Source organism: Gobius niger, assembly GCF_951799975.1.
Source record: "Gobius niger genome assembly, chromosome: 9".
Classification (NCBI taxonomy): domain Eukaryota; kingdom Metazoa; phylum Chordata; class Actinopteri; order Gobiiformes; family Gobiidae; genus Gobius; species Gobius niger.
Genome location: NC_136860.1, coordinates 27,916,775 through 27,936,007, shown reverse-complemented (window position 1 = coordinate 27,936,007; position 19,233 = coordinate 27,916,775). Strand labels below are relative to the sequence as shown.

Here is a 19,233-nt window from a genome sequence, read left to right as displayed (position 1 = left end):
TTTTTTAAACATTGTTGGTTTAGTTATGGACAGGTGGATGTCTCATGATCTTCACCCACTATTGGAGGGAATAAATTTAAAGTGTAGCTAAAACTCCACTGACATTCTCAGTTAAAAAAAGAACCGGTAAAATGGACACTGCCTGGATTGCCTTTAGTGCAAGCCAGGGTGGAGAAGGGAGTGCTATCTTGATCTCGAACAGATAAATCCGGAAAGTTTCCACCGCAGTAGTGAGGCTAGCTTCGCAAAAAGAGCGGTAAGTGCCACTAAAACCCCACCCTAATGGTGTCTGGATGTATTGTTGACTCCTCGCACTTCATCCTCCCCCACCCACTGAGTGATCAGGTCACTATGTAAAGATGACATCACCTGGTTCATTTGGCTCCTCATAAATGTACAGTAGATTGGCAAAAATGGAACTGAGATCACATACAGTGAGAACCAGATGTTTACATACACTTCATAAAAAGACACGTTTGCATTTTTTTTTCTCACTGTTAGACATGAAACCAGAATTAACTTCTTCTTTTTTTTTAGGTCAATTAGAACATTCAAAATTAATATCTCTTTGTCAAATTCCAGAAGAATGAGAGAGAGAATTTTGTACACATTTTTTCTATTACTTTTTACAAAACCTATTTAATATTTGGTAGCATTGCCTTTAAACGGGTCAAACGTTTTGGATTTCCTTCCACAAGTTTCTCATAATAGTTGGGAGGAGTTTTGGTCCATTCCTCCAAAAAAAACTGGTATAACTGATCCAAATTTGGAGACCACCTTGGGTGCACACATGCCTTTTCAGCTCTGCCTATACATGTTCAACTGGATTGAGATCAGGACTTAGTGATGGTCACTTCAAAACATTGACTTTGTTATCCTTAAGCCACTTCGTAACCAGTTTTGGCCATATTCTTTGGGTCATTGTCCATTTGGAAGACCCATCTGTGGCCAAGCTTTAACTTCCTGGCTGATGTCTTGAGATGTTGCTCCAATATTTCCACATAGTGTTCTTTCTTCTTGATGTCTTCTTCCTGACAGAGTACTCTCTCAGCCCATGTCGGTACAGTACTTGTTTCACTCCGGATAATGACAAACTCTTACCAAGTTCAGCATCTTCACCAGGTCTTTTGCATTTGTTCTTGGGTTGATATTCACATTTCAGACACAGCACTTTCATCTCTGGGACACAGAACCCGCCTTCTTTCTGATCTGTATCATGACTGGACATTTCCATCATTGTTTAACCAATGAACCTGAACCTTCAACTGTCCTGAAATTGCACCCACGGATGAACCAGACTTTTGCTTCCAAGGTCATGCCGTCATCATCTGGGCTTTCCCAAACTGCTTAAAGCTATAGTAATCTTAGTGTATATAAACTTCTGACTTTGTAAAAAGTAATAAAAAATAAACAAATTAAATATAAATTATATCTCATTCTTCTGGGATTTGACAAATAGAAATAATATGTTTTAATTCAAATTGACCATAGAAAAATAAAAGTTAATTCTAGTTTCATGTCAGACAGTGAGAACAAAATGCAAATGTGTCTTTTTATGAAGTGTATGTAAACATGGCTCTCACTGTATACATCGGTTTTGTGTTTGAATACACTTGAAGTTTCAAGCCAGGGGAAAATCTGAGCTAACAAAGATTCTTAGATGGGAAGCGAAACATTTCCAGCACACTTTCAGCAGAAGACTGTTTCTGCCACACTGCTCCACTGAGAGCATTGCTTATCATTCCTGCCTGTTCGCTATTAAACTACTGAACTACTCTTTGCAAATCCTACACCTGTACTGTAGATATTATACATTTCAACATCTGAGAGAAAATGTTTATTTCTTCATTGGTCGTAACCTGTCCTGGTGTGTACGTCCTGGAGCTGCACCAGGGGGTACATTCAGCTTACCTTTCTTTCCCTGTGGTTCCTTGCAGTTGTCATGCAGGCAGGTCCCCCAGTCTGACCAGGTAGAGAGGAGGCAGCGGTGTTGGCAGGGCAATGAGCAGCTCTGGACAGATGAAGGAGGCTCTTCAGCAGCACACAGCCTGGCACTCACCGGCCTGGACACTGAACAAACAACAGAAACACACAGGAGGTGAGGATCGAGACGGATTAGGTCAAGAGCTGACAAGGTGCTGCAGGGAAATAGATTTGTGAGAATCCAATGTGCTTGTGCTCATGACATTGGAATCCAAACGCCTAAAAAGCAAAACAATTAAATACACAAAAGATTGATTCCAGTAATACAGTAAATTGACAACAAGAACATAGAGTAGCCAACGGTTTCAGGCTGCAAAGGGTAGTGGTTCTCAAACATAGAAATCAGAAAATATTGACCTTTGAAGTGTCAAAGCTAGGGGTAATCTAGAATTGCAGATTACCTTGAGTACCATTTCAAGAAGCCCAAGTATCACCATAGTTCACAAGTTCCTACCTCAACATCTGGACATAAGTGACATGTGCCGACTGCTCCTAAAAGCTTCCCAAAGGCGCTGTTTGCAGAATAAATCAAATGTAGAGGACAAATTCTCCTCCAGGAACAATCAATTCTACGAAATATGAAAGGTTTTTGATGCGACTGAATGAAAGCACATGGTCATAGCCTTGTTAATAGTGAACTTTCGCAGTTCACTCTTTCCTTTTGTCAGTGATGTACTGAATAAATAAAAAAGTTGGAGCAAAGTATTTAGGGTAAGAAATAAAGCAAAAAAAACAAGGTTTTTCTTTTGTTGTAGCATAAAAGCTCAGAAGAACATTATGTGGATGTAGTGCAGTGGCTTTGGGAATAAACAGCAACTGAACCAAGAAATCGAGAGAGAGACAGAGGAGCCAATCCCACTCAGAGCTTTTGCAGATCACAGACAGTGCAGACGGCATTAGAGTGAATGAGCAAGCATTCCAGTCCAGCCACAACCGTGATTTATTCAATATAATATTCCATTTTGATGCACCTTTGCACATCATTTAACAGCAAATTTCCATTTAAATGAGAGCCCTGGATAGAAATCGGCTAAATGACCGCCGAGCGTATCGTCCACAATCCAAAAGTAATTTAACATGGTGTTTGATCTCCTTTGAGGAAATAAGATGCTTACTTAAACACATTCATAAAGTGGAGACTACACCGTGCTGCTTTGCTTACTATACAATACAGTATGAACAATATTGAAGATTGATTTGGTTTTTGGAGGGTGATGTTACTTATTCGTACTGTCACCTCCTCAATTCACCTGGCGCCTCAGACTGAGATTTGCTTTATTAATTTCTTTTTCAAGCACAGCCTGGAACAAAAATGCACAGTAACTTAAAATAATATATAGTTACAGTATGACTTTCCAAATTTAGGTCACTTTTTGTCACAAAATATGAAATGCTTACAATTACAACGGAACATGCTGAGTTGAAACTGTTAATACAAGTGAATTTGTAAAATAATTTGGTTATTGCAATAACCAAATTATTATCAACTTTGAGAAGCTTCATTATTATAAATGAGGAACCAAATAAAACTAACATTACTTAATAAAACAAATAAAAGATAATCACTAGATAAAGCAGGATCCAGAAATGACTGCGAACTTGTTATCATGAGCTCAGTGCTTCATTTATGATAATAACTGGCAAGTTCTCTCTGAATCATTTCATGTGGATAACATTCAACTTTGGGACTTTGCAGTTCTTTGAGTAAGGTCAAAATGTTAAAAATGTTAAACTATTAAAAATGTGCAACTTTAAAACATACTGCTGGGATTGCAGCAGCATGGGGTATGTTTTAATACGGCCGACATGGAGGAGGCAGTAAAAATCCAAATAAATATCCTTTTACTTGGACATGGTATGGCTGTGATTGATTCACCACAGATATTTTGTACCATCTGCACATGGATTTGTTCATTTGGTCAGGACAGTACATGTTAATGAACACACACGGGACTCAATATGAAAACAAGCCATGCCGGACAAACACTTATCCTGGTCTATTGCACATGTTCTTAGTGGAAAGGCAAACTGGAGTACCTGGAGGAAGGAAAGGGGGGGGGAACATGCAAGCTGCTTTGGGTTGCACTATATATTGCTATTAAGACCCACATTTCTATGCCACAAAATGCTTGAGAGGTGACAATCCAGTTGCAGGGTTTGTAAGTAAAGGTCAGTGATTCAGTGAAAATCCCCTGTGTAAATGTGTGTGAAATGGATGTTATACTCATTTTAGCGGAGGCCACGGTTTAGACTTGACTCGGTGTGATGATTAATAAAAAAAATACTGCGAAATATTAATAACTCTGATGTACTGGGAATATGAGCGCAAACACACGATAAATCACCTTTATTATTGACCTCCCCCTAACGGCTCCATTAACACTCAACATTTAACCTTTGCTTCACACCTCTGCCCTCTGTTTTCCAACACTTCACAAGCACCTCGAGGCACACTGCTTTCCCACCTACATTAGGCACTCAAAGCGCTTTTCCGTTTTGTATATGCTGTCCTTCCAAAGCCCCAAATCATGTGTTTGAACACTGACGTTAATTTACAGAGGCCTAAGCACTTTTTTTACGCTGTACAAGATATTGATGCTGGTCAGCCTGACATGCTTATTGAAAGTAATTTGTGGGTTACCGCCTTTTTCAATTAATTTTCCGATGCACACTGTACAGCCTTATGCACCGCTACCACTGCTATAGATTGTTCATTTTAAAGCTACGAAAGGGCATTTAGCAAACAGCAGGCTTCTTTCCACAGCCAATACACCGTAAGAAATAAGTGGTTCTCAACTTTTGACACAAATTCCCAATTCAAGAAGATTTAGCAAACAGAGTATATGATCTATGGTGCAATGCTAGCAAAATTTGGGACTAAATCATGACCAGAACAAGCCAACAATGATGGATGATGCTTGTATTGCGCTTTACAAGCTTCTCATAGCGCTCACTGCTGTCATCAGTCAAACCCCGTCCTACTAAATGTGTGCAAATGAACCAGCTGGCTCGTTGTAATTTAAGTGTTTGACAAAGCCATTGTGATCAAAGGCGAAATGTCCCCTATAATCTAAACAACTCAGTACAGATGACAACTTTTCGATGATGATTTCTGTGATGGAAAAGCTCCTCCTGGAACCGCCACCTTAACGTGGTGGAGGGGTTTGAGCGCCCAAATTATCCTGGGAGCTCTGTTGTCGGGGGCTTTGTGCCCCTGGTCGGGTCTCTCATGGCAAACAGGTTCTAGGTGGGTCAGACAAAGAGCGGTTCAGAAGCCTTTTATGAGAGACCAACAGGCCCGGTTAGAATAGTGAGGCCGTCCTTCCGTGGGCCCACCACCTGCAGGAGGAGCCATAAGGGGCTGGTGCAATGTGATATGGGCAGCTCCAACGGCTGCCCCCACGACCCGGAAACGGAAAAGTGGAAGAAAATGGATGGATGGATGGATGGATGGATGGATGGATGGATGGATGGATGGATGGATGGATGGATAGATGGAAAACCCCTTTAACCTCTTAACACCCACATAAACCGAGCACATTTTCTGCAGTTTGCAGTTTTTCAAAACCCAACAAAAATGTGACAAAAAAGCATCAAAAAAGGAAAAATAAATACACAATAGAGCAACAGAAAAGCAATGAAAAGGCAATGATAAAGTGACAAAAAAGTGATGAAAAAGCAACAATAACGTAACAAATAAGCAGTGTTGGGGAGAATATTTTAAAAATGTATTCCGTTACAGAATACAGAATACTGAAAATGTATTTTGTAGCGTATTCTGTTACTTTGGCCAATCAGAGTACTGTATTCGGAATGCTTTAAACACTTTTTGAATACACTGTATATTATTGTCGTATATACTCTTGATGTAGGATTAAACACATGTGTAAGTTCATTGCCATGCTGTTTATTAATGCTTAATTTTCTTATTTACCATGAATTAGACAAGATAAAAGTGCTTAGAACGGGAGAACAGGTTGTGTATCTGCTGTCGCAAATGTGCCATCGCTCCAGTCTGCAGATTATAACACTGGAAAACCATGGCACGCACGGGTAGCATGTTTGAATGCTCCATGCAGGGGCGTAGCACCAAATTCTGGGCCCTAGGTACAAACTATCTTTTTGGACCCCCCTCATGTTTCTTGTTCTTTAACCACATAACAGTGGTTTGACAGTGCAGTTGATTTATTTTCTATTATAACTTTATTATATACAGCGACCTAAAAATCTAGATTAGTCCTGGATACTTAGTTCACTGTTTTGTTTTTGTTTGTTGTGACTCGATGTTTGACTTGAAATTTCATCTGGATCGGCTTCAGTTACAGAAATTGAATAACCTTCAATCCCGGTAGTGATATAGATATTTAAATTGGTGGTGGAATATTCTGCAGCATAATGATTATTAGCATCACATTAAACAGGACGACTGCACCAGGGACAGAGGATATTTGGGCTGGGAATAACAAATGTGTGACTTTAAAGTAGGCATTAAAATGCTATTTTGCAAAAAAGAAATATTATACTAGATGTTGTCTCATGAACAAAAAAGCTCATTTAGTCTTGCACCATATTTGAAGCCGGCTGAACCATTTGGCACATTTTTAAATTCATCCATCATTAATTCTGTCTAGCAGCCGTTGTATTTCAGCCTGGTTGTGTTCAATTCTTATAGGATCAATTATGAGGAAACTTAGAAAGTACAATACAGAACGCTTTTTGCAGGACTTGTTAGGGCCCCCACCCTGCTCTGGGCCCTGGGTACTCAGCACCCTTTACCCCCCCAGTCCGACGCCCCTGGCTCCATGGATGCATTTTCATCTTTATTTTTATATTGGGAGGACAGGATTTTTATGAACCATTGGCAAATTGCTGCATTACTTTGCATCCCACTCGACAGAGGAGTTTGGGAAAGTGTGACGAACTGCAGTCTATAGCGGATAACCCGGTAACTTAGCAAACTGCTACTGCTAACAACAACAATCACTCTGAATGATTGAAGACACAGCGAAAAGGTAAGTAATTTGCCATCTTCTACCTTGTGGCTTCTCTCCCTCCTCCTCTGGGCTGCTCCTTGTGCTTTCAAATGAGGCGTTAAACGTCTGGCCTATAGACTGTAGCCTATACGGACACTGTAGTAATTATTAATCCACTCCATACTTATTGTTGGTGAGCTTATATTGTAGCCCCAGCTGCAGTCATTTAATTCAACATCACCAGTTACTCTCTCACTCCACACTGACACAATGCCAGTCTGCACCAGCAGTCGTAATTCGAACCACCAACCTTCCAATTATTAGACGTCCAACTCTACAATCTGAGCTTGTCTGTAACTGGACGAAAAAAAGTTAAGTCAGAACTAAACTTAGAAAGCCAGTGATTCACCCACACAAAACCCAAAGCAAAAATGGTATGAAGCAGTGTAACCAACCAAGTCTGAATTATGACTCAACTGGCTTCACCAAGTTCAAAATACGGCTATCAAAAACAAGTTATACACCATGGGCGAAAGGGAATGTTTTCCACTGTCCGATGTAGGATCAACCAGAGCATGACTTCAGCACAGTTCAAATGATGATGACTCAAAGCTGCAGACTCCCAAGTGCCACAAAGACCTAGACAGTAATGGTGGCATTCGTCATAAATCAGATATATTTCAAAAGTAAAATAAAGTGTGAACTTGTCACCGGTAATAAACGGTTTCTGATACTATCTTGCTTCACCGCCACAGTTCTAGTACAATATGCTCACAATGTATCTCTCTGAAAATGTGGCGCATTTCTTTATTCACCGCATGCTTCCAGAGCGCCCTGGGTCAGCTGTAATAGAGGCGCTTTCTCTTACCCTCCTTCCTGTGATGTGGCACAGAGTCATCAGGGATTTGAACGCAGTAGGTCTTCCTTGTCTGGATGCCTGCTCCACATAACGCACTGATGTTGGCTAAGCGTTTGTCCAGCTGGCTCAGTAAGGGGGCGATGCGGCAGTCTCCCCAGTCTGTACTCCGCCACTCGAACCTGGAAAAAACATGTTCACGTGTTTGAGGAGGTTGTGCTTTATGAATACAAACATCTTTCCGGCACACTGCTTTTCAGCATTTTAGGAATATGATATACTTTATTGTACCTGCCGAGAAAATTAGCATTCAACACTGGGGAAAAGGGTGACTGGGGACTCTTCTCCAGAACGTGAATACCTCGATGGAAGATTAGCCTACTGTGCTTATTTATGAAAACGGAGAATATCACAGGTCCCAGAGCGCAGCCAGGCACCAGCAGAGCATGCAGACTAAAAACTACAGTGAGGTGAAATTAACAGTCCCAATGGCACCGTGGAGGTATATATATTTCCGCACAAGTGGTTAGTGCTCTTGCCTTGAAGTACAGAGGGCTTGATTCCTTGCTTAGCCTGCCAAACGACAAGCTTTTTCAAATATTTCAAAGACATGTAGTGTGGGAGTGAGCGGGATCTCAGCGGTGTCCCGGTGGGCGTGATTAACAGACGGCATCAACCAATTAGAGCAAGGCTGGATAGGTCACAGGCACAAGCTGCAGGAAGCCTTTTCAAAAATGTCCTTTTTCACAAGGAACGCTTTGAACACGGTTTCTTAGTCTGGATTTAGGCATTTTATATTTTCCAAATTATTTAACAGACGAAAGAGAGAAACATATGAGAGGAGAAAAATATGCAGTGTTCAGATACAGTCAGTTGTTTAAACAATGTCTCACAGTTTTCAAGGGGAGAAAGTCTTTCAGTTCGCTCTAAACATATAAACCTTCTTTTGCAAATGATGAAACTGATGAAACTCCACAATAAGTTGTTTGATTAATGCATTTTTCTCAATTTTTTTTCTACAATAGCCCCTCTGGGTGATACGGGGAGTTAACCTTCACCCACTACTTTACATAACCAAGTCTTCATGCCTCGGCACAAGACTTTTCTGAATACTCCATTCTTTTTATTCTTTTTTTGGGGTCTGTATTCAAGTGCCTGGGAACAATGAGGTTGTGCGTGTATTTGATTTATTACTGTAGTAAACACAGCAAGTTTATCATTATGTATTCTCTAGTTCTGTGAAGGTTGCATAACAAATGATGTATTAGGCGAGGTACGAGCAGAAAGTGGACTGATTACAGCGGTTAAACGGGTGTTTCAGTGCAGCAAGCTCATTTGTTTTTTACATGCAAAAATTCACAAATCGACTGATAAATGGGGGCATTTAAAAACAGATTATGTATAGTTTTTTATTTGCAAAACTACACGCCCAAACACAAAAACGCAAGGGGCCCGTTTGAAAAAAAACAACAACAACAAAAAACGATGATGACTATAGCAATTTCCAAACTTGTGAGCAAATGTTTGGTTTCGGATATGGGAGTGCAGTGGTGCATGGCATGATAATATTTGAGGAGTTTACCACAACAACAGCCTGTAGTAATCCATCAAAAGCTTAATTTCTGTAATGAGTTTCCCCCTAATCATGTAAATCCGCCGCTCTGAGGGACTCTGGGTAGATTTAGCAAATAAAACAAAAAAAATAGCAGCGGGAAAAGATAATTCTCCATCGACTCTACTTTGTTGACTGCACGTTGTATTAGCCTAAGCCTTTTTTACCTCAAATATGCCCTTAACAATGAGGCGCGAGTCAATATTTGTTATCTAGCATGTCATGTTTTCAGGAAATCCCTCCAGTATGCAAGGTTATTTTAGGTGTTGCGAGATAATTGTGCTAATTTTACTCCAGTCATGTTTTCTTGTTGCCATAGGGCATCTGTCATCATTTGGAGAGAAACGAAATTCTAATTTGTGGCAACACCTTCCCCATTCTGATAATAAGCATTCCCAAACAGTGTTTTTCGTGAAGTAGGTATAAAAATTATTTGCAATTGAGCCATAGTAGTAATTATGATGGTCATAATTCGCAAATCACAAAGGTGATAATTGGCTCTTTGGCTCTAATTAGGTGAAACAATTTTCTCTGCAAAACACAAAGTATTCCTTCGCCAAAGGGTGTTCTTTGGTATGTTATACAACCTGCTGTAGTGTAGACCTCTACAAACATGTCCTGAAATGCTTGCAATTCTTGTATATATAGAAAAAAAAAATCATGAATCTCAAGAAAGTACCTGGGGCAGTTTGGTAGCAAGTCTCCTAAAATGTTGCAAGCTTCTTTCTCTTCCAGGGCGGGACACTGGTTTCCCCCGCCATCAGGGATCTGGGTCATGATTCGAGTCCGAAGACGGAAACCAGGAGAGAGATCTGAGGAGCGGCAGGTTTTAGAGCAGAGACTCCACGACGACCAGTCAGAGACCAGGCAGTGATGGGGCATCACACAGGACCGGAAGGTGACAGGAGGGCTGGGTTTGGTGCACAGGCTGTGTAAAGAGAAGACACATGAGGTTATGTGTTGCACCACACAATGTAGTGATCTGGAGTTACTTCTGTAGCTCATTTAAAACGGCCTAAAAGTTCATAAAAAGTGTATTTACACTGGGACAGTACAGAGGCATATACTTCTTGAAGTAGTGTAAAATCAAGATGTCTGGTCTTTGTGCGTGTGCTCAGTCACGCAAATGTTGTTAGCATTTAGCTGCTCCCAGAATAGGTATAATGCCAAACTGGGGTGAAGTTAGAAGCTACCAAGCTGCTACAAGTTGTCCTTATTTCAATACAGTTATGTGAAAAGTTGCACAATCCAAGTATAGTTACACAAAATTAAATATGTCGATTTTCTAAGCGGATAAAAAGGGGCACTATATTGTAAGGCATGATAATATTAGGAGCACTTTGACTAAACTGTGTGGACGTCAAAGGTATTATTACTTAGCTTGGTAGCTTCTAACTTCACCCCAGTTTGGAACTATATCTTTGCTGGGAGAGGCTTAATGCTAACGACATTTGCGTGACTGAGCGCATGCACAAAGACCAGACAGGTACACATAAACTCGTCTAAGCTAAGGTAAGAACATATCTCAGTATGTAAAAAAGGTGGCCGCGGATCCGCAGTGTGATTTAAGAAGTGTTGGTTTTCCAAATGAAGTTGATGTTAAAGCCATATTATCCTCAAATCCAGGCTTAGGGAGTTTGCCTTTCCTCAATTTTGGGGAGGCATGGAACAATTGTGTGTTAAGTCGCTCCTCATGTGTGTGAGTTACATCTAGCCTATTTGTCAGGCAGACTCCAAAACTTCAAATTGCAAATATTAAGCACGTTTGATTCTCCCGACTGTCGCTGGTGATTTGAGTGACGGCCCTTTGGGAACACCCAATCAGGCTCACCGCCACCTCCTGCAAAAAAGGACAATGCCTCTGATGCTGTCTAGTCAGTTTGTTTTGATCCTGAAATCACACTCCATCACGTGCCTCTTCAAATCTTTCCTAAAAAAAAAGACAAGTGTGCGGGCTCGCACTCTGAACTGAAACTGAATCGTTTGGTCTGCCCCTTCATTCAAGTGGTGGTGAGATTATCAAAAAGCTGTGAAAAACTGTATCACGGCTTAAAATCACAAAACATTTTAAAATACTCTAGTATGTTCAAGGTGACAAAGCAAAAACAAGATGTGAGTGAAGTGAGTTACAGCAACTGACATGAACTGAATGCAATGCCATATCCCCTGAGAGCTATCTGCCCAACACATCCAGCATATATAACATATGACTTGTATAACCTTAACTCCCCCACAGAATGTACAACACAAAGAAAGACCTATTCAGTGCATGAGTTCAGCTGACAGAGGGGGGAAAACACATCAACAGTTATCCAATTACAGCTTTTGTTGTTTCATTTGGACACTTTAATTAGTTTAGATTATTAAAATGAGAACAAAGCTCATCCCAGAATCCTACAATGTAATTAGCGGAGCAGAATGATGCATGGGCCAGGTGGGAAATCCATATTCACGAGCTCCAGTCTCTCGTCTCAGTAAATAGTGTGATAACAAGGCAGTGCAGAGTAGACACCGAGCATGAACTTGCAAATATTAAAACCATTGAACCAATGTCATAAAGAATATTAACCTTCCAACTGCAAATTTATTAGAATATAGACTCTTAAGTGTTATGTGGAGATGCCTCTAGGACTGAGTTCCAGTTCCAGGTTTTGCAGCCTGCCTTTGAACCCGGAGTTCTTTCCGATATCTGGCCTGGCTCCGCACTGCTCTTCTCTCTCCACTGATTGGCAGCAAGATCATAGTTTCGATTTTGTTCAATAAATGATGTTAAACTTTTAGATTGTTCTCCTTTATGTTGCACTCATTGAGCCAGGGTGAAACATATTTCAAAAGTGACGTAAAAAATACCCAACAAGTCTAGGCAACATGAATAAAAAGGAGCCGAGAGAAGAGCAATCTGATCATATCTGTTTGTCTTACCACCCAAGATCTTTAGCTCAAAAACTTTCAACACAGCATAGATCTGTTTTTGTTCATTCCCTTGAAATGAAGTTGTATATTTTACAGAATGAATGAACTAGAAGCACTACTACACTATACAGTATTAAGGACAAAAATCAGGTTGCACCAAATCTCACTACATAGCCCACTTGTACTTTGAGATGTTAAAGCAGTACTAAGTAACTTCTTGCCAGAAAAGCACAATTGCAACTTGACTGCCAGCGGACCAGAGAAACCAATACACACTAATAGAATCACGAAGAAGAAGCTAACAGGCTAACGGGCAAAGCTAACTGCGGGCTAGCGCACTTTGTGACCGCTATATAAATAAAGATTACTTACTTACTCACTTAAACAGTGTTTACAGGCAAGTTTGAGTGAAAAAAAATATTTCCATTGTGTAATTGGATGTACAATATCCCTCTCTCCCTTCCCCTTTTCTGTCAGCGTAGTATTTACTCTCACGGAGAATTAATGAGTAAAAAAATCACAACTTGCTACGACACCTGCAGTTCCGCTCATGGCCTCTATGGACATGAGTTACTTAGTACTGTTTTAAATACTGAGAAGTGCCAGCTTTATTTAGTGAAACTGTACAGTGAGTGATTGACACTGAAGAGTTGTTATGGCATGAAGGAGCTCACCTCATAACTTCATCTGTAAGGGTTATACGATCATGCGTGTGCCTGATTTGTGTGTAAATATCAGCCAAATACAGGGTTAGCTCCAACGGCGCTGAGCGGAATGGAAAAGCACATGACATTTACCAATGCTGGGCTAATACAGGGGAAAAACAGCGGATTACACATAATCTACTAATGATTGAATAAACAAGCATCGTGTAAAAAACAATTTATCTGACTGAACTTGCCCTCAGTTTTTACACGGCAGCAACTGGGTTTATAGTTAAACCTGCATTGCTTCTTGTTGCATTTTGGAGTTATTTCCTTTATTTCCTCAGGCAAAACATTAAGAACAAATGGTAACACTTTAGTTTACACTACCCTTGATACACTGTACCTGTCAAATTTAGTACAATGTAATGTGCTATGCAACAATGTGTAATAACTATGGATTATGTACACAATGGAATAATGCGTGTATGTAGGAATAAGGCATAAGACCCGAACTCTAATCCTAACCCTAAAGGAATCAGGAATATTAAACCCTAACCTTAAAGGAATAAGGAATATTAAACCCTAATCTTAAAGGAATAAGCCACCCAGTTTTAGCTCCAAACTGGGTGAAGTTAGAAGCTACCAAGCAGTTCCACAATTTCCCTATTTTAAATCAGTTACGTGAAAAGTTACACGATCCAAGTATAGTTACACAAAATTAAACATGTTTTTGCTATGGAACTCTTCAATAGACCGAGTGGAGATGCATTGTACATTTTGAAGTTACATATTCACTGAGCAAACAAATGGTAAACAAGGCTTAACCCCTGACTTTGGGGGTTACTTCAGGATTTCCAGGCCAAGCCCCCACGGGAAAGAAAAGAAGCAACCTAAAAACAAAGGTCTTTAAATTCACTTTCTGACAGTCAGCAACAAAGCGCTCTTCCAGCCCAAACGCTCCCTCAGCAGAAAAGGAGATTAAGATGAACTCACTTATTTGAGCAACAAATCATTTCCTTCCACAGCCACAGAACTTTTCATTATCATCATTCTATCAAATTCTGGGAAATGCTGCTTTTCATTTGGTTTGTCTCAAAATAATCCCTTGTGATTGGCAGGTGTGTGAGTGGCCTACCTCAGCATGACGTTCTTTCCATCGCTCCGGGTGCAGCGGACCTGTCTGGTCTGGTACCCCACCTCCAGCTCCCAGGACATGGGGTATCGGCTCTGATGGTGCTGATGGGACGGGCGCAGGTGGTGCTGATGCGAATGGGGGTGTTGCAATACGGTGTTGTTCTCCTGAAAGCTGCTAAAGTCCACCGTAGTCCTCCCGCTCAATAGCGAATCCTTATCATGTGGTAGCCTGCACTCGCTCCACGCCCCCACTTTAAGGCTGTACTGGTGCTGCTCCTCCCCAGCGGGACACTCCACGGGGTGAGTACAAGTCCTGGTCTCTGTCAGGTTGGGACAGTCCGCCCCTCCGTACATGGGCGTGGCCAGGACGTGCCGAGTCCGATACTGCAGCCCCAAGCCACAGGTCTTACTGCAGGCGGACCAGGGGGTAAAGTCTGACACTATACAGTCCTGGGGGCAGGGGATGAGGCAGGCCTGCTCCACGGGGGGCTTCTGGGAGAAAAACTCGCATATCCTGAGTGAGACCGCCGTCCGGTTGGTGGTGCGGACGCAGTGCACTTTCCGCCGCTGGATGCCGTGCTGCGCCGTGACGCACTCTGTCCTCAGTTTGAGTTCGTTAGAAAAGAAGGGGACGAGCACACAGGCGCCCCATTCGGACACGTCCCACTCGAACAGGTCCTGGTGCCAGCCGCAGACCTTGAAACATGGGCGCCGGCTCTCGGGACGGTCCCGCAGAGGACAGTGGGAGAGGTGTGTGGTCCAGCCCTCAGTGTGCACACACCACAGCGTCCTGGTTTGATATCCCCCTGAGCCGCACTCGTCCCCAACGCACTGACCCCACTGGCCTGCAAAACACACACAAATGAAAAGTGCATTTTCATTAGAAACTCTGAAGCGCTGTGGGGGGAAAAAAAAAGAAAGAAAAAAGATTTAAATTGCAGCTATCTGGCAGCTCGCAATCAAGCACATTTAAGGCCATTCACTTAACCTCCGTGATTGCTTTATTCATGAACTGAGGAGAACGGGAACAAAGGAACAGGGAGTGATCAAACCACAGGCAGACATCAATTTGACAAAAATGCTGGGTTAGTTTCTCGGTCACAAAGGACTAGACACACTTGAAGTTTTGATCCCACAAAATAATCCACTCTGCCCATCAGTAAAAGCTGAAGCACAATGCGAAACGTCAAGCTGCTCAGAGTTGAAATACTTGTTGTAACTTGATGTTATGCAGTTTTCATGTGTATTTACGAATCTCTTTGTAATTGTTGAACAGTGTACCGCCATGACATGACGTGTCTTTCGCTCAAAGCTAACCACAATTCTATATTGTCTATATATCTGGTTAAAAAGCTCTCAAAGAACAAGCATGACGTCTGAGCAGTGGTGGAATTTCTGATCTGCAAAAGCTTAAAGGGACTATACAGAGTTTAAAAATGTCAAAATTAAGTATTTTCCTCCCCCTACATGTTCCAGCCATGTCCTAGTGTGTAGAATGAGCTCAGACCTATTCACCACAACTGCCTCTAAAATCCTGCACTGTCACTCAAAAAGTTTTACTTCGGGTCCGAATTGCCGTCATGCACGAGCTTAATATAGAAGGTGAGTTACACATGTGACCTGAGGCGGCAGTAGTGAGTATAAAATGGCTAACTTGCATCTAGCCCCTTTAAATGTACTTCTTCTTGTATGTTAATCATTCGAGGACCATTCAGAGTCCGTGTGTTATTAAGAAAGAAGAAGAAATAACTCACTTCCTTATCAAGAAATAGAGGAAATGCTGCTTAATTGAATTTCTTAGAGTAAATCTAGTCTGTTTCTCTGCCTGCAGACAGTTAAAGGCAATCAACAATTCATGACTTAAGAGCAATACGGTTTCACAAGCTCTGCAACATGGACCACGCTATATGAAAGCAAAAATGTCATACTCCAAAAGCTACTATAGCTACTTTGTGATTGATTCTTGCAGCATGAAATGTAACCTCTATAACATCAAAGCAGCATCATAAGGAATATTCCACACTTTAAAGCAAAAGAGTGCATTGTGAATGAAGTCTGAGAAAAGACAAGTGTGCTGAAATAAACAGAAATATTGCATATACTAAATCAAAAGGATACAGTTTGGTGAGAAATTTTGTAGAAGCTGTGGCTTTATAAGTAACTAATTGAGAAACACAAGTCGATACAGCAACAACTTTAATCTGATTTCCCATTTCAAGGAATACCCATCCCCCTTTTTTACGCATCATCCTGCATGTCTGGGCTTCCTTTTTAAGGCGTCAGTAGAAACGTTCCACTTATTTGAACCCACGTCACCATTCGCCACAGCTTAGTAGCCAGGACAGTTGTATCATACTTGTCTTTCACAGATCTATAGTTTTATATCACGGGGCAGATGGGTGGAGTTTCCATGTGGACCAATGCATGATCAACCACAAGTGAAGGTTGTCGAGCTTCTGACGCTCACACTATCCAATGTTATGTCTTTTTTTAGTCAAATGTATGATGCTACGGACAGGTTTTGCTTCCCATTACGGTTGATTCCATGCTTACATGTTTTGGCCTTCTTACTTATTGCAACTTGTATTATTCAAAATGTGGTAAAGTACAATTATAAAAAAAAATGTCATATTGCAGCCAAAACATGTAATCAGGACAAATAGCAAAATTCGATGACTAGTAACTCAATGATTAATATTATCATAAAAACATCTTTTTCTCCAAAGTCGGCCGTGTAATTGCAGAAATATCCAGCTGTGTTCATTTATTCCGGATGATTGCGAATTCCTGTTAAATTCTACACAAGAGTTCAGCATCGTTTTCCTGGTGACTGTGCAATCTTAAACAATGGCATCAGTAAAAAAAAATAAAAAAAAAACCTTTCCCTGGTCCATAAAATCACATACCATTAAGAACTTGTTCACGCTCTGGCTGTATCTGCATATTGCACAACTGACTTAATTTATAAGGGGCTAATTATATTGCCATTTCGCAAAAGCCTAAATTAGCATGTGAATGATTTAACCCTATCTATGAACTGATACCACAGCAATTAATTTACTTTTTGACCTTAAGTACAAAAAGTTGACGCACAATGTAATAGGGTGAAAAAAAAAGCTTAATGAAATCAATTTGCTGATATGGAGGGATTACCTTTTCTTGGCCACGTTCATTTCTCATCCAGATATTTCACCACATGCTACGAAAATGATAATTTCATTCATTTTTCCTAATTGGAATTAAATTGATGTTGTAATGAGATCCCGCTGTTTTCTAAATTGCTTTCCAATTGACGACTCAATGAAAGTGAAATATATTTCTTGCATTGTTAACTCTTTGTTTTCCGGTCAGTGATAGACATTGGCGCTTTGAAGCTTGAGCTAATCATTTTAAAAAGTCCTGATGGGGCGGCTTTGTAGCTCAATGAACCAAATCATTGCATTTACCCATCTCGACTGTGCACTGTTAATTGGGACTTCACATCATTATGTGATCGTTTTGTCATTGTCGTCAAGGTACCTTTATAGAGACGCTGATTACAGAGACAAATTATGACTGTAGACTTTGGAAGTGCATGTTTTATGACAATACTGAATGTCAAGACATCTGGAAAATATAATTACATTGTACAAATATAAAAACACCACAGCCTGTGTTTATCTTTGTCGGCATAAGAATCATGCATTGTATTCAATCGAACTTGAGATAACTCAACATAACATGACATAAATCAACACAAAAGGCATTAAAGTCCTATTGTGTGTTGTTCGAAGGCCATTGTGACATTGTGCATAAATACAAATGGAAGAAGCTAAAATTCATCATTTGTTTTGTTCTTTGGCTATGGATTTGCAATATCAGAATTGCATTCACATTAAATAAATATATATATTATTTGAGCCACTACAGATCTCTGCAGAACATTTCGATTCAGTTGCTAAACATTTGATAATTCTCATAATGGTTTGTAAGAAATGCCAGGAATAACTCTAGAACAAATTGAATACTGTCGTCATAATAATGCAGAACAGACATCCCACACTGAATATATTAAAAGCAGAAAGGAAATGGATGAAATAAAGTCAAAGTCAAAAGTGAGACAGGACAAAGGTTTTCAGTCTGTGCTTTCAGACACCAGCCTGAACTGCAGTACTAGTTGCCCATTTTCAGGCGCAATAGATGAATTGTGCGTTTGCCGTCTCTGGAACAATGCACATGGACCAGATTGTTATTTATAAGACATGCCATGCTGCCAGGTGAAGGGTGTTTGTTATTCAAGAGAAACACGATGTGCCCTCATCCATAGTACATACTGTATACTGGGCAGGGAGACATGTACAAATACAAGCACATGTATAAGTTTATAAATAAACTTATAAAACTCACGATTTGCCCTTGTGTCTGTATGACAAGATTCTGAAAGCAGATACTAGTTGAGCTGGATTCTATTTCATTTTGTTTACACCTTTAGAGACCCACAATGTGGTGCGCTTTGATGTTACTGCCATTGTTCCAAATGATGAAAGGTGACTTATTTCACAAAGTTGTGTAAATATTTGTAACAAAATTGCAACAAAAGGTGTCATATCAAAGCACAACGCCCTCAGCTTCCTGGTGTTTAAAACACTGCAGGGGTTTACGCAGTGAAGTATAGATAGATTTGGATATTTGTAATGTCATTTATTTGATCAGGGACAATGCACAAAAGACATTAGTCTAAAAAAGGAGAGATGACATGTGCCAGGATATAGCAATAACAAAAAAGCTAATTTCCACACGCAGTCCCTGGACATGTTAATGTTAAACTGAATAAAAATTAATCATGATTATATGCAACAGTACTTTCCCAGAGAAGAAATGAAGAGGCTGTATATGCCAGGATAAAGCTGGTCATAAAGGAATGGTCAACTATCAGAGCTCAAAAGTATTCTGCATGACATCCTCAACAATAACACTATAAACATCAAGCACTGGTTAAGTATCAAGACCTTGAGTGTCGAATCAACATTGCTCTGTTGGTCTCTCCTGGTCTTTCTGTGCACTTTCTCATGATAAACAGTCTTTCATCAGCGCGGCCGACCTTTGCGCCTCGGACCTCGCCGGATTCGTCAGCAG

At 40.6% G+C, this 19,233-nt stretch overlaps 2 protein-coding genes across 2 annotated transcripts in view; both read right to left on the bottom strand.

The window, feature by feature from the left end:
* thsd7ba (thrombospondin, type I, domain containing 7Ba) overlaps window positions 1-19,233 on the bottom strand; it is a 254,772-nt gene that overhangs the window by 135,510 nt on the left and 100,029 nt on the right. The window contains exons 4-7 of the mRNA XM_079563517.1: window positions 14,120-14,963; window positions 10,104-10,352; window positions 7,825-7,994; window positions 1,912-2,070 (exon numbers count right to left, since the gene is read on the bottom strand). Of these exons, the coding sequence (XP_079419643.1) occupies window positions 1,912-2,070; window positions 7,825-7,994; window positions 10,104-10,352; window positions 14,120-14,963 (1,422 nt within the window). The remainder of the gene's footprint in view (window positions 1-1,911; window positions 2,071-7,824; window positions 7,995-10,103; window positions 10,353-14,119; window positions 14,964-19,233) is intronic.
* The window catches only part of LOC306968168 (histamine N-methyltransferase A-like), a 208,948-nt gene that overhangs the window by 163,352 nt on the left and 26,363 nt on the right, over window positions 1-19,233 (bottom strand). The window lies entirely within an intron of this gene.